Genomic DNA, 14209 nt, shown 5'->3' on the forward strand with positions numbered 1-14209 from the left:
TCTCTTTCCTATCATTCTTTGTAATGTATAGCTTCAACCGAGCGCTCTCTGGACTCGATCCAACGTAAGCAGCCTCCGCGAAAGAGTCCGTCCCGCAAGACAGCCACAAAGCTGCAGGAAGACACACAATCAGGACATTGATGTGGTTCATGTTCATATCTATATTTCATAGCCGTATTTGTAGACTATTATCGTTCTTATTGTTGACCTGGCATAACAAGTACCATCAGACAATGTATTTGGCAGTTTTTTCTGGCTACTTGCTGTGCCGTGTGAAACACAATTCCGTGACACGGGACGCGAGCATCCGTCTGCGTTGAGCCCTCACACACACACACACACACACACACACACACACACACACGTACCACCGACGCTCTGGAAGGAGTCACACAGTCGACCCACTCCCGCATGTTTTAGGCGCGCACTGATTGGCGAACACGATGGATGAGGAGCTGAGGGACGTGGAGGCAGTGGGGTGTAGTATATGGTGGTGTATAGTAAACGACCCCCTTAACTGTGGTATAATGAACGTATACCACTGACTGAAGTGATCTATTGCTTTTATAAAACGGTTACGTAAGTATGGCGAAATGAAAGTCATAGACACCCTCAATTTTGAAAAAGCTAGAAAGTCGGAAAAGCATTTTTTTTAACGAATACAAAAAAGTAGTCCCTCCTGGCTGCCGGCAAAGTGTACGGCGGTTGCTATGCAACACACTGTAGCGTCCTTCCGAGAGAAGGCTAGGCTAAAGACGGTAGCTTGGTTCGCCGGCAATTTAGCCTACTATCGAGTTCACTCACCGTGTGCCTATTGCTTTACAACATTTCCACCCTCTCCAGCAATCAACATATTTTTAGGCTTCAGTGAACTATGCTATTGCTTTTATATATAAATAAACAACAGTTCAAGTTAGGCGCGGAGTGATACTGAACTCTCGTAAACTGAACGGGCGTCATAGCTGTGTGTATACGCTCAATATACAACAGTTGGGAACCAATCAGATCGCTTGATTTAAGCCACCCGTTTTATAAAGTGGAGTATAGTTTATAGTGGAGTATAGGTAGTGGAGTATAGTTCACAGTGGAGTATAAGTAGCGGAGTATAATCTATAGTGGAGTATAGGTAGTGGAGTATAGTTTATAGTGGAGTATAGGTAGCGGAGTATAATCTATAGTGGAGTATAGGTAGTGGAGTATAGTTTATAGTGGAGTATAGGTAGCGGAGTATAGTTCACAGTGGAGTATAAGTAGCGGAGTATAATCTATAGTGGAGTATAGGTAGTGGAGTATAGTTTATAGTGGAGTATAGGTAGCGGAGTATAATCTATAGTGGAGTATAGGTAGTGGAGTATAGTTTATAGTGGAGTATAGGTAGCGGAGTATAATCTATAGTGGAGTATAGGTAGTGGAGTATAGTTTATAGTGGAGTATAGGTAGCGGAGTATAATCTATAGTGGAGTATAGGTAGTGGAGTATAGTTCACAGTGGAGTATAGTTTATAATGGCGTAAGGGAATTGGAGTATAGATTTTAGTTTTATAGTGGAGTATAGTTTACAGTGGAGTATAGTTTATAATGGCGTAAGGGAATTGGAGTATAGATTTTAGTTTTATAGTGGAGTATAGTTTACAGTGGAGTATAGTTTACAGTTGAGTATAGTTCACAGTGGAGTTAAGGTAGTGGAGTATATAGTTTATAGTTTTATAGTGGTGCATAGTCAGTGGGATGGTTTATAATATAGTGGAGTAGAAAGTAGGAGAAAGTAGCCATCCAAACTCCCCACATCAACACCTCCACCGGTCTCCTATAGCTTAAGCTTCTCATTTCACACCACACATTTCTAACCTTATCAACCACAAAGGAAGGACACCCAAAAAAACATGCCCTTTCCATCCTCTCACCTCCAGGAATAGGAGCAGGTAATTTGGCGGTAGCATTAGACCATTCACTACCGCCGCTACCCCGCTACCCCTCCACCACCAAACCCCCCACGTCACCCCCACCCCCCCACCCCCCACCCCACAAACGTCACCCCCCCCCCCCCTCCTTAGCGGAGGATTAGCCTGTCGACGGACTGAGTCCATTTGTGGCACTGCCAGCTCTGTCGCCACGGCCGGTGGAACAGAGGCGAACTAAGCTCTGGAATAGAAATGGGACGCACGCGGCCCCCGTCAGCCCCCACTCCCCCCCCCCCCCCCCCCAACACCCAACACCCCCCCCCCCACCCCACCCCACAAAGCCACAGCAATCATAGCGGGAAGAGGCTTAGTGGTCGTGCCAATCGGGGTCCATATTGAAAGCGGGCTGTTCAGTGGCACCGGCCAAAAGTGGTTTTGCGGTTCAAAGGGTGAGTTCCAATGCAAGTGTTCTCCTCCGGTGGCGTGGCGTCGCCACGAGAGCACAACAATGGGGAACAATCAATTGCGATTGGACGCCTGCCGGGATGAGGTGGAGTGAGGTGCAGGCGTGCAGGCTACGGTTTAAAGTGCCGGTCCATTACTGGGGGAGCAGGGTTCAAAGCAGGGTAATTGATAGTTATTGTTGGTCGGGCTCTTGTGCCCGCGCGTGTAAGCCCTTTGGTGGACGTTTGTCGGCTTTGTTTTCAGGGCTGTTGTCGGGGAATAGGACACACTCTGTAGCTCTCGACCTTGTAAGCGCATGCTGAGGTAACCGATGAAACCTGAAGTGTCCCTTGTATCATGGTGCAATTAAAGCAGCCTTTCTTTTGCTCTTATTAAAGTTAGACATATATATATATATTTCTCATCGCTAATTCTACACAAATTTTCCCAGTATATATCATTTCACTTTAATCCCTTCCTCACACGTTGACCTTTGACCCAACTCCGTCGTTTCCTTTCCTTTTTTATTTTGGTTTCCTCTCAGGCCACCGGGGGTCAACTGAGTGTCAACTGACGACAGCTGAGAGGTCCTTAAAGACCCACAGAAGCCCCAGCAGGACCCCTGTCCCGAGCTCAGCTGTGCCCGCCCAGCAGTGCAGGGGGCTGGGATGGAGTCGACCCTGACCCTCCTGGGTCTGGTGGTCCTGATCTCCGGGACCGCGGCCGACCTCCATGTCCCTCTGGAAGGTAAGTGTGTTCAGGGCGCTTCAGCCTTTCCCTCTCCTTACAAAGGTTCCCTTAAAAGGAAACATGGATAACGTTTGCATTCAGGGCATTTAAGCAGACGCTTTTATCCGAAGTCCAAACTTACAATAAGTCTATTTGTCAGAAGAAAGAGAAAAGATAAATCGCTGTCGGTACAGTGAGGACGTTCATAGAACCAAGTGCCATTAAGGATTATGCCTGTATTGGCCAGAATTAATTTCCCCCCAAGCAATATTGTATCTTCCTTCAACCTGGTTTGTTTGCAGTTCAAAAACTGCGCAAACATCGAGATACTCCTGTCTCCTCCCTCCTCTTTGGATGTGCGTCGTGTCTGTTTGGAGAAGAATATTCAAATACTTTCATGGATTTCCTTCACATGGAAACTCCCAACCTGAAGGGTTATATGTCTGACTGTTTTGTATTGATCTGTTTGTGTGTGTGTGTGTGTGTGTGTGTGTGTGTGTTTGTGTGTTTGTGTGTGTGTGTGTGTGTGTTTGTGTGTGTGTTTATGTGTGTTTGTGTGTGTGTGTTTATGTGTTTGTGTGTGTGTGTGTGTGTGTGTGTGTGCGTGTGATTGTGTGTGTGTGTATGTGTGTGTGTGTGTGTGTGTGTGTGTGTGTGTGTATATGTGTATGCGTGTGATTGTGTGTGTGTGTGTGTGCTCGTGTGCGTCTGTGCGTTGCAGTGGAGCAGCCTCCCACCATAACAAGGCAGACCCCCAGTCCGGTGGTGGTGCTCCCGTTTCCCTTCCATGAGAGAATCACCTTCGCCTGTGAAGCGAAGGGGAACCCACAACCACAGTAAGACCCCCCACGCCGTCCGCCTTCGGCTGTTGGCGTTGCTGTTGTGAACGACTGCTGAGGAGCCAAACTCCCTCATTCGTTCATATTCTAGACACAACAACAGCACTTATCATGCAAGACGTAGAAGAATATTGATGTCGATTTAGAAAAGGTGGTGGAATGTCTCCAAACAAAAAAACGTCCCATGATGCATTGTGATGCACTGTACACGCCCTATAGACGACCATAAAATAACAAATGAATGAATGAATTCATGATGAATTCATGAATACACACAAACAATTGGCAATGGTTTTTAACAGATACAGGTGGACAAAGGACGGGGAGGACTTCACTCCTCCGCAGTCGTCCGACGGTGGAACGCAGCCGCAGACCACCGGGAACTTCTCGCTGCCCAACGTTCACCTGGCGAAGTATCAGGGGACGTACCAGTGCTACGCCTCCAACAGGCTGGGAACCGCCATGACAGACCAGATCCAGCTGCTAGTTCCCAGTGAGTTCATGGAACTAACAAACTGACAAACTAAAAACCGCCAAACTAACAAACAACTAACTAGATAACTACAAATTAGGCTAACTAGCTCAATAATTACCTTACAAACTACTTAAAGCTCACTAACAAACTAACTTCTGGCAAACAAACTAACTTACCTAATTCTCTGCTTTCACATGTTGGATAACAATTGTAATCAAATTGCTACCATGTTAACACACATGTTTACGTAGGCTAACTTTGTAGCCCAAAGTGACCGGCTCGTATAGTGACCTGTGCTGCCCGGTCCACTTTGTCCCTCACAGTATTCTTGATGTTCATGTCTTTGCAATCGACATTATCCAGGTTCCCCCAAGTTCCCGAAGGAGAACATCGAGCCCATTGTCATCGACGAGGGCCAGCCCATGGTCCTGAAGTGTGACCCCCCCGCTGGGTTCACCCCGCGCAAACTCTACTGGATGTCTATAGGTGAGTCCAAACCCGTTCACACACTCGAGGGCTCTTTCTATCACTCACCCGAAATCACGCATTGAACTCGAAACCAGCTCCCTTTCGGGACGAGCCGACGATCGAGTGTGTTCGACCCGGGCTCAGTTCACAGTTAAACGTGACTTTAGCATCTGTCCGTTCTCCCACCAGTCCCACCAGAAAGCCGGTTTTATGGGCTGATGTTTTATTCTGTAAACGGACAAGATAAGTCTCTACGTCTCAAGTGCTGTCTCAATGAGGGTGGAGGGGTCTGGTCTAACGTGGCTGCTGGGAGCTCTAATGCCTCTACGCCACTCTACTGCTGTCTGAGTGAGTGAGGGTGTTTAGGGGGTGTCTAAGGGGGCCTGCCGGATCCACACACTGGCTGTAAATGGAAGAAGATGGCTCGCTGTGGTGCACTGTTCTTCAAAGCCCCCTGCCTCTGCCGAGCCGGGAAACTCAACTTGTTCAACTTTCTTCCAATGTCTTTCCTTTAGAATTAAATTTAGAACTAAGCGTAGGACTTGTTTGGACTTGTGAGTCGGTTGAAAGCTTTGCCTTTGAAGTGTAGTTTTGAAGAAGTCGATCACTACAAATCCGTCCAGTTTTTCCAGTGGGTTTATGGTAACGATGATGGCACCTTTCGGTCGCAGGGACGAGCGTGCCTTTGACGCGGTGCATTACAGTCAGCACTTCTGCTACTGTTTTGTTGGAGTTCAGTTGGAGATATGCGTCATTCACACCCTCGTCTCCTCGAGGCAGATTTGCATTTATAGTCGAGCTGTGAGTCATCAGCGCGCGGTTGAATGAAAGGACGCATCTTCTTCACAGAGTTCACAGAGACTCTACATAGCCTCCCCCCTTACCCTGCCACACCCCTCGTACACGCTGATTGTATGTCGCACATCCTGACACTTAATGTACACAGTTATTGTATGTTGTCATCATTGCACTTAGCATTGTGTAGCGTCTTATCCTAGCTTTCTTTGTTGTATACAGGCAATGGGTTAATTCTATGAACGTCCTTACTGTACCGACAGCGATATAAGTCGCTTTGGATAAAAGCTAAATGCTCTAAATGTAAATGAGACTAGACTTTGACGCCCCTGGGAGACACACTCTGTCCTGTTTGTCAGCTGAGGGCCAGTTTGGGGAGCCCCGTGTGGCCCCTAAGGCTTTCGGGCTGGATCGAGCGGTCTGTAGTGTCCAGGGCGAGGCTGAGTTTAAAGAGGATCAGCGTGGAGGCCTGGACTAGAGCTGTTCTAATAGAGGGCTTCTTGAGAAGGGGGGGTGATCACAGCCAGCTTGAGTGCTGTGGGGTCATGGCCAGGTGGAACCGAGTGGTTGGTGACGTGGGGGAGGAAAGGGGCTGAGAGCAGGAGGGCCCAGTCTGAGCAGACCAGTGGGAACAGGGTCAAGGGTGGATGTGGATGGTCTTGTTTGTGAGATGGCGGACCCTCTATTTCTTGCTGGGGGAGTGATGAGAAATTGAGTCGTGGCTCAGGGGGGGCGGGGGGCCTGGCAGAGGGTCAGGGAGGGGAGGGGACAGGTAGGAGCTGAGGGAGATGGAAGACCTGATATGGTTGATGTGTGTTTTAAAAAATATGATGAGGGTTATTGCAGTGCTTCTGAGTAGATGGGAGAGGGAGATCAGGGGTTGAGAAGTCGGTTCCCTGGGAGGATGCTGTTTAAGATCCAGATTCTGATGAAGACTCAAGAGCTCAGCGACAGAGCAGGCTGAAGGGGAGGTCAACGTGGAGGTCTGAGTCCCCAATGTTCCCCGTGTTGAACGAGGTGGAGCAGAGTGAGGTGAGAAGGTCAGATTTTACAGGGAGGAAGGATGGCGGAGGCTTGGAGGGCGGGGGGGAGGATAGACGTACTGAATGGTAATACAGGTTTCGCATTTGAAGACATTCAAAGCACGACATTTTCGGCTTTGTGTGAGGCCAGCATCACGGCCTCACACAATGGGCTATTTCAATGCAGCCAGGTGGGAATGAGTTCACTCAGGGTTGAGTGAACCCCGGGCTGCTGCCAGGTTCCGGTTTGTCACATAATGTCAATATTATTGTCCAGCATGTGGACGTGTTTGAGAGCGACTGTGTGTTCAGGGGCTCCGTGCTGATAGGTAGGGTGTCCTTTCTGAGCTTGGCGCTCAGCTCGCTAGAAAGACACCAAAGACCTCTAGAATGACACCAAAGACCTCTAGAAGGACACCAAAGACCTCTAGAAAGACACCAAAGACCTCTAGAAGGACACCAGAGACCTCTAGAAAGACACCAGAGACCTCTAGAAAGACACCAAATACCTCTAGAAGGACACCAGAGACCTCTAGAAAGACACCAAAGACCTCTAGAAGGACACCAGAGACCTCTAGAAAGACACCAAAGACCTCTAGAAGGACACCAGAGACCTCTAGAAGGACACCAGAGACCTCTAGAAAGACACCAAAGACCTCTAGAAGGACACCAGAGACCTCTAGAAGGACACCAGAGACCTCTAGAAGGACACCAAAGACCTCTAGAAGGACACCAGAGACCTCTAGAAGGACACCAAAGACCTCTAGAAGGACACCAAAGACCTCTAGAAGGACACCAAAGACCTCTAGAAAGACACCAAAGACCTCTAGAAGGACACCAGAGACCTCTAGAAAGACACCAGAGGAAGGACACCAGAGACCTCTAGAAAGACACCAGAGACCTCTAGAAAGACACCAAAGACCTCTAGAAGGACACCAAAGACCTATAGAAAGACACCAGATACCTCTAGAAAGACACCAAAGACCTCTAGAAAGACACCAAAGACCTCTAGAAGGACACCAAAGACCTCTAGAAGGACACCAAAGACCTCTAGAAGGACACCAGAGACCTCTAGAAAGACACCAGAGACCTCTAGAAGAACACCAAATACCTCTAGAAAGACACCAAAGACTGCGACATGAGTCAACTTGACATGAGTCAACTGAGAAGGTGTCAGATCTGTTCCTGCCGTTCATTTCTGTCATCTTTTCCCCAAGACGAGAGAAACTCAACCCACTGAGCCGCTCCACACAAGGAAATACTTAGACACGATGGACACATCAAAAATAAAAGTTGCTTCATACTTTGGATATCAACCATAACTACTTGCTGCTGAACATCCATACACGGATGGAATTTGAGCGCGAGCGTGAGAGGCTGGGTGACGAGAGGCGGAAGCGAGGGCTACAAATAGTGAAGACCATAGCATGAGGCCAGGATTATAAATAGGAGGTGAGGTGGTGCGGAGGGGAATGCATGGAGTGACACAGTGCCTCTGTGACCTATGCATTACATCACGTCTCAACGCAGCCCCCCCGCTTCACTCTCTCTCCTTTAATGAGAGCATTCCCTCCCCACCAGGCTTTCGCTAAGAGCCCCCCACTAGAACCAGTTCAACCAGTACAAAGCAAAGCCCATTAGCACTGTCATCATTAGAGAGCGTGTGTGTGTGTGTGGGGGTGGGGGGGGAAGTGTGTGTGTGTGTATACTGTATGTGTGTGTGTGTGTGTGTGTGTGTTCACGTGTGTGTGTGTGTGTGTGTGTGTTCACGTGTGTGTGTGTGTGTGTGTGTGTGTGCGTGGTTTGTTGTGTGTGTGTGTGTGTGTGTGCGTGTGTGTGAGTGTTTGTGTGTATATATGTATGTGTTGTATGTATGTGTATGTGTGTGTATGTGTGTATGTGTGTTGTGTGTGTGTGTATGCTTATGTTTTGTATGTATGTGTTGTATGTTTGTGTGTGTGTGTCGTATATAGGAGCTTTAATGAAAGGCAAAGCTTGGTTATGCGTGTGACCTGCATCCCCTGACATGAAACCCTCCATTGAAATGCCAGACGTGACTTTGAATATTGTCTCCTGTGAGCTCGAGGTAGAGCATCTATTGCTTTTTAAAGGTCTTGGCGGGGGAAAATCTCTGTCTAGGGGTTTCACTCATCACCTTGAGAATTGAGATTCTGTTTTTGCCAACATTGTACGGCAAGTAAAATATTAACAATGATGTCTTATTTATGAATGAAGAGCTGGCCCTGTCTAACCCTCACTACTAGGGTACCACCGATTCTGATATCATTATATAACCCTGCAATATCGTACCAGAACAGTGTATTTTCTGTATTAAATATGAATGCAAAATCCATAGTCACTTTTTCAGACTTTTCACCCCATCAAAAATAGTGCAATAGCCGACTGTATCGCTAATACCTAATATCCATCAATAGACTGCATCTGTCCACAGCAGAGCCCCGCAAGTCACTCATTGCCGCTCATGAATATTCAGGGCTTTATACAGCATATGAAATATTAAAGTGAGCTTGCGCCCCCGCGCCCGCAGGCCTGGAGCAGATCGATCAGGACGACAGGGTGTCCATGGACCTGGACGGGAACCTGTACTTCGCCCACACGGTGCAGAACGACAGCCGGCCCGACTACTGCTGCTTCGCCGCCTTCACCGAGATACGAGCCATCGTCCAGAAGTCCACCATGGCCGTGGTGGTGAACCCCCGTGAGTCCGTCGTCACGTCCTCCAATCGGAGAGCTGTGTTAAACCTTCCGCTGTCCGATAGGCCATGTGGGGCCGTGTGTTTCTTTCCGCTGTGTTGTCTGCGTTTACGGTTCGTGCGGTCGTCGGCGCAGAACGGTTATCCGCGTGGTTATCCGCCTGGTTATCTGTGTGTCTGGTTATCTGTGTGGTGTGATAAGGACGTGTGTGTCGTTGATCACATCGCCCCGCTGCGAGTTGTGTTGTCGGCTGTCTGTCGGCTGAAATACCGAGAGGCCCACAGCCGGCTGTGTGTGTGTGTGTGTGTGTGTGTGTATGGAGATGCACGTATGAGCTATTGCGTGGGGGCCTCTGTGGGCTACTTAGTTGACATAGAGATCCATGGCATACCTGCTCTGACACATTCACCTGGGAACCTCTGGTTCATATCCGTTAAGACTTGATTCTCCCCCCCCCCAGGGGAAGTTGGTCATGATATATACTGCAACCGTGAACTGTTATTTAACCACACATCATGTCATTGTTGCGGAGCTGACACATCTAGCTTTACATGAATCACACATTAAACCGTCAAAGGAGATACTGTGATGATAATGGTCGACGTATGTTGACTAATCCAAACTAATCCCTTTCATGCCGCAGCAAATAGGCGAACGTGTCCCGACGCGCGGCTGTCGTGAGTGGACAGCCTCTAGCACCTAGTGCAGCCACCGAAGCACACGTCTCATACACAACTGCCATAACTTCTGTTCTATCCACATTGGTAAAAGCACATTTAACAACTTAACCTTCCCTGCTCTTTTTTAGTGCCCAAAACGGAAGATGGCGACAGTCACAGTGAGTCATTTTATAATTTGAGGTGTGAATGACACAAATTTAACCGGTGAATGGCATAAAAAAAATACTTCCAGTGAGTCAGACACATGCTAGCACATAAAGCTACCAGATGTTCGGTAAGTGACAGCTCGCTAACGCTACATTTCCACTCCAGGTGTCCCCGCCGAGAGGAAGCCCAGCCTTCTGCTGCCCCCTGGTGTTCAGTCGGAGGTAGTGCTGCTCAAAGGAAGCAACCTCGAGTTGGAATGCATCCCAGAAGGATTGTACGTATTCCTTCAAACACCGCGGACACATTTGCTGAATATGAACAACAACTTTTTTTCCCTTATGTGTTTACCATCTATTTGTTTATTTATTTTGTTCAGTCCCACCCCGTCGGTGGAGTGGGTGAAGCTGGGGGAGAAACTGCCCCCGCGGGCTGAGATCCTGAACTTTGGGAAGCTGCTGAACATCTCCCACGGGTCGGAGGCGGACGACGGGAAGTACATGTGCAAAGCCAAGAACGACGTCGGCGAACACGTCCACTACTTTGACGTCATGTTTGAAGGTACGGCCCTGCGCTGGCAGGACGGGGTGAGGGTGTTTTCAACCCCCCCCGGCCGAAAGGCTCTGGGTTCGAAGCCCAGTCCCTGCGTCCCAATACCCATATTACCGTACGGCAGGAGATTTTTTTATTTGTATTTATTTATCCTTTGTTTATAGTCACATTGAGACAGTAGTCTCTTTTACAGGTGAGCCCTGGGCCAAAGGAAAGGCTAGCTAACAGACACAGAGAAAGTGTCTATAAAAACAGAGAAAGTAACACCAACATCCTGGTACTTTCCGTACATACAAGTACCAGGATGTCGTGTACAAGTACCAGGATGTCGGTCAGCCCATAAAAGGGTTCTCCTGCTCCACAGCCCTCCGCAGCAGAACACGCGGCTCAGTGGACGGTCGGGTGTCACTACAGGTGTGCTACAAGTAAAAAGTGCTACAAGTAAAAAAGGAAAAGTATGCGATTTGGAACGCAGCCGACGTCTGCGGGCCGCCTGTAGTGCATTCTGAGGCCAAACCCCTCCCTGCTCCTCAAGGACGTTTCCAAAAAAAACGTAAAAAACACTTTATGTGGACAGCAACTTTTTGTTTTTGCAATGTTTTTACTACCGTTTTTTATTTTTAAACAGTTTCGAGTTATTTCATCTGGTTATAAATAAAAACCAAACACTTTATGTTAATGGCACTAACAACACCGTTGTGTATGTTTTTTTTTTTTTTACAGTTTTATAAACAGTTTCAAGTATTTCATTTACTTTGAATTCAACCGTCAAAGTTTCCCGCCCTTTTTATCTCCCCCCCCCCCTCCCTCCAGAGGCTCCAAAATGGCTGCCGGGGCCTCCCGAAGGCCAGCTGGTCGTGACCAGATCCGACGTGCACATAAAGTGCTCGGTTGGGGGGAAACCGCGGCCGGACATCGCGTGGAGGCGGAACGGACTGCTCCTGGGGGGTGAGCCTCTCTAACTCTCTGGTGCTTAATCCCCCCCCCCCCCCTAGGTGATGCGCTTCCTTCTTCTCTTTTATGTATCTCCAGCTGCTTTATATTTAAACCACCATCGCCTGTGGTCGGTTACTCTGCGAGTAACCAATTAGTTAGAACCATGAGAGCGATGAGTCCTCGTTATACAACCGAATAATCCTCTTATGACTATCCAAACACTATACAGAAACCAACCAGGCCGTTGCAGCAATGCAGTATCTCTCCCAGAGAGTCCTCCACCTGTCCGATAGGACCGGGTTCGAGCCCCAGACGTCCCCGGCCTAGCTCTACCCTGTCTCGCCCCAATCTGCTCCTCGCTGATATACTTCGGAATTCACCGGAAAATCACTCTGGAGGAAAGCGTTGCTAAATGTCACCCAAAAAAAACAGCAAAGACAAAAATGTAAAAAGGGTTATAGGAACCCTAACCCTATACGACAACAGCTTCCATTCCTGCCCTTGGTTCTTCACTGCATGTCCCCCCCCGCCCCTCCCTCTCTCCCCCCTGCCCCCCTCTCTCTCCCCCATACCTTCCTTTCCAACTCTTAGCATAAATACATAAATCTGGGTCCCCCCTGTGAATCTAAGCATCAAATACATAAATCCCCCTCCCCTGTGACCCCCCCCAGGCAGTAGCGGTTCTACATTGAATTGCGCCCCGGGCGAGACCCTCTCCGTGCCCCCCCCCCCCCCCCCCCCCCCGTCAACAACTCCACCAGCCCGTAATCGCAAAGAAAAGTTGTTGACGGGGGGGGGGGGGGGGCATTACGGGCTGGTGGAGTTGTTGACGGGGGGGTGGGGAGGGTATGATCAATAATAGAAAATGCATGGATCTTTTTTTTTTTTTGGTGTGCTCGTGCCGCCGCCCCCCCCCCCCCCCCCCCTCCCCCGTAACGCCGCCCCGGGCGGCTGCCCCGCTTCGCCCGTACCTAAAACCTCCACTGCCCCCAGGTGAGGACCTGACGGACCGGCTCCAGGTGCTGGACGACATGCTGCTGCTGCTGGACGCCGGCCCCGAGGACGGCGCCGTGTACCAGTGCGAGGCGTCCAACCGCCACGGCCGGCTGCTGGCCAACGCCAACGTCATGGTGCTGGGTGGGTAGCCCTTTAGCGCCGCACGCGTAGCCCTTTAGCGCCGCGGAGTAGCATGTAGCTTGGCCTGTGGCGCCCGCGGCGTAGCCCGTATAGCGCAGCGGAAAGCATGTTTGAAAGACTCATTCGTTTTGGGGCCGCATGCCGGCCGAGGGAGCGAGGGTGTGGAGGATGTGAACCTGTTTAATGTTCTGTTTTGTGCTCATGTGGCTTTTTGGTTTGAGTGGTTGAGGGGCGGGAAATCAACGTCAACATCCGATGGCAGAAATAAAACCAAATGAATTGATTTTTTGAATCACACACAATGTTTGCGTTGCTATCATCAGCGATTACATCGACGAGTTCCAAAAGCCGAAAGCATCTCTCCGTCAATTTGTCCTTGCGACCTCGCCGAAATGTAGCTATGAAGAGAGGAACAAAGTATAGCTACTGTTACTATAGCTACCAGCTACTGCGAACTGAGAACTGAGTTGATAACAAAAGTTTGAAAGTGTTTGTGTGTGTGCAGAAGATGCAGAAGATGACACACACACACACAAACACACACACACACACACACACACACACACTTATTCTGACATAACTATCCTCTTTGCATATATGCAAGAACCAACAAACACTCGAGTCCTTTCATGTGGTGAGAGGGTTTCGATCTGAAGTAGAAGCCCTCCAGCACTTCCTGTCGCCCTCATTGCCTCCCACGTCATCGCCGTTGCCGTCGGTTACTGATCTCCCGATGTCCGGCAGATGTTCCTGGCTCCTCTTCAAGCGAGCTTCACTTCTCTGAGCTGTGTAACGCTTATGTCGGATCACTTTGGTCTTCAAAAGGTGACCCCTGGTTAAACCTGGGGACGTCAGCCCTGGTTATCTGAGTCTTCTCCGGAGGCCATGGGTTCAGTAATTAGTTAAAACGTTGTGCCGTGATCGTATGGTTTATTAATTGGTGTGTGTGTGTGTGTGTGTGTGTGTGTGTGTGTGTGTGTGTGTGTGTGTGTGTGCGTGTGTGTGAGATGCACTTTGATTGAATTTCATTAGCATACAGCCTTGCACTACAACACGGGCTGAAAATAACGATTTTCCTATATTTGTATGTATTTTTTAACATTTGGGCTTTTGGAAATTCCATCTTTTTATTCATTACTTTTTACTTTGGAGTAAAGAAAAATTTAAAGTAAGGTCATGGGGTAGAAAATGATCACTTATTAATTATTACTAATGATTTAAATGCAGAGTTCTAGAAAATGTTGAATGCAATCAAAAACAAAAATTCCGCTAATTCATTACCGTGTAAATCATTGGTTAATTAATGCACCCTTGACATAAAGTGTTCCCAAGGATACTAACTCGACTGCTGACAGCACCCGTCAGCGACCAAA

At 48.7% G+C, this 14209-nt stretch overlaps 1 protein-coding gene across 1 annotated transcript in view; it reads left to right on the plus strand.

Annotated features, from left to right (window-relative positions):
• Positions 1–2915: 2915 nt before the first annotated feature.
• LOC311370714 (neural cell adhesion molecule L1-like protein) overlaps positions 2916–14209 on the plus strand; it is a gene marked incomplete at its 3' end in the record, with an annotated part of 27085 nt that continues 15791 nt past the window's right edge. The window contains exons 1-10 of the mRNA XM_084489043.1: positions 2916–3091; positions 3795–3909; positions 4215–4405; positions 4751–4873; positions 9221–9391; positions 10196–10225; positions 10380–10488; positions 10591–10772; positions 11577–11711; positions 12693–12836. Coding sequence (XP_084345169.1) covers positions 3013–3091; positions 3795–3909; positions 4215–4405; positions 4751–4873; positions 9221–9391; positions 10196–10225; positions 10380–10488; positions 10591–10772; positions 11577–11711; positions 12693–12836 — 1279 coding nt within the window. The remainder of the gene's footprint in view (positions 3092–3794; positions 3910–4214; positions 4406–4750; positions 4874–9220; positions 9392–10195; positions 10226–10379; positions 10489–10590; positions 10773–11576; positions 11712–12692; positions 12837–14209) is intronic.

Source organism: Micromesistius poutassou (assembly GCF_964030765.1).
Source record: "Micromesistius poutassou genome assembly, contig: SCAFFOLD_584, whole genome shotgun sequence".
Lineage (NCBI taxonomy): Eukaryota > Metazoa > Chordata > Actinopteri > Gadiformes > Gadidae > Micromesistius > Micromesistius poutassou.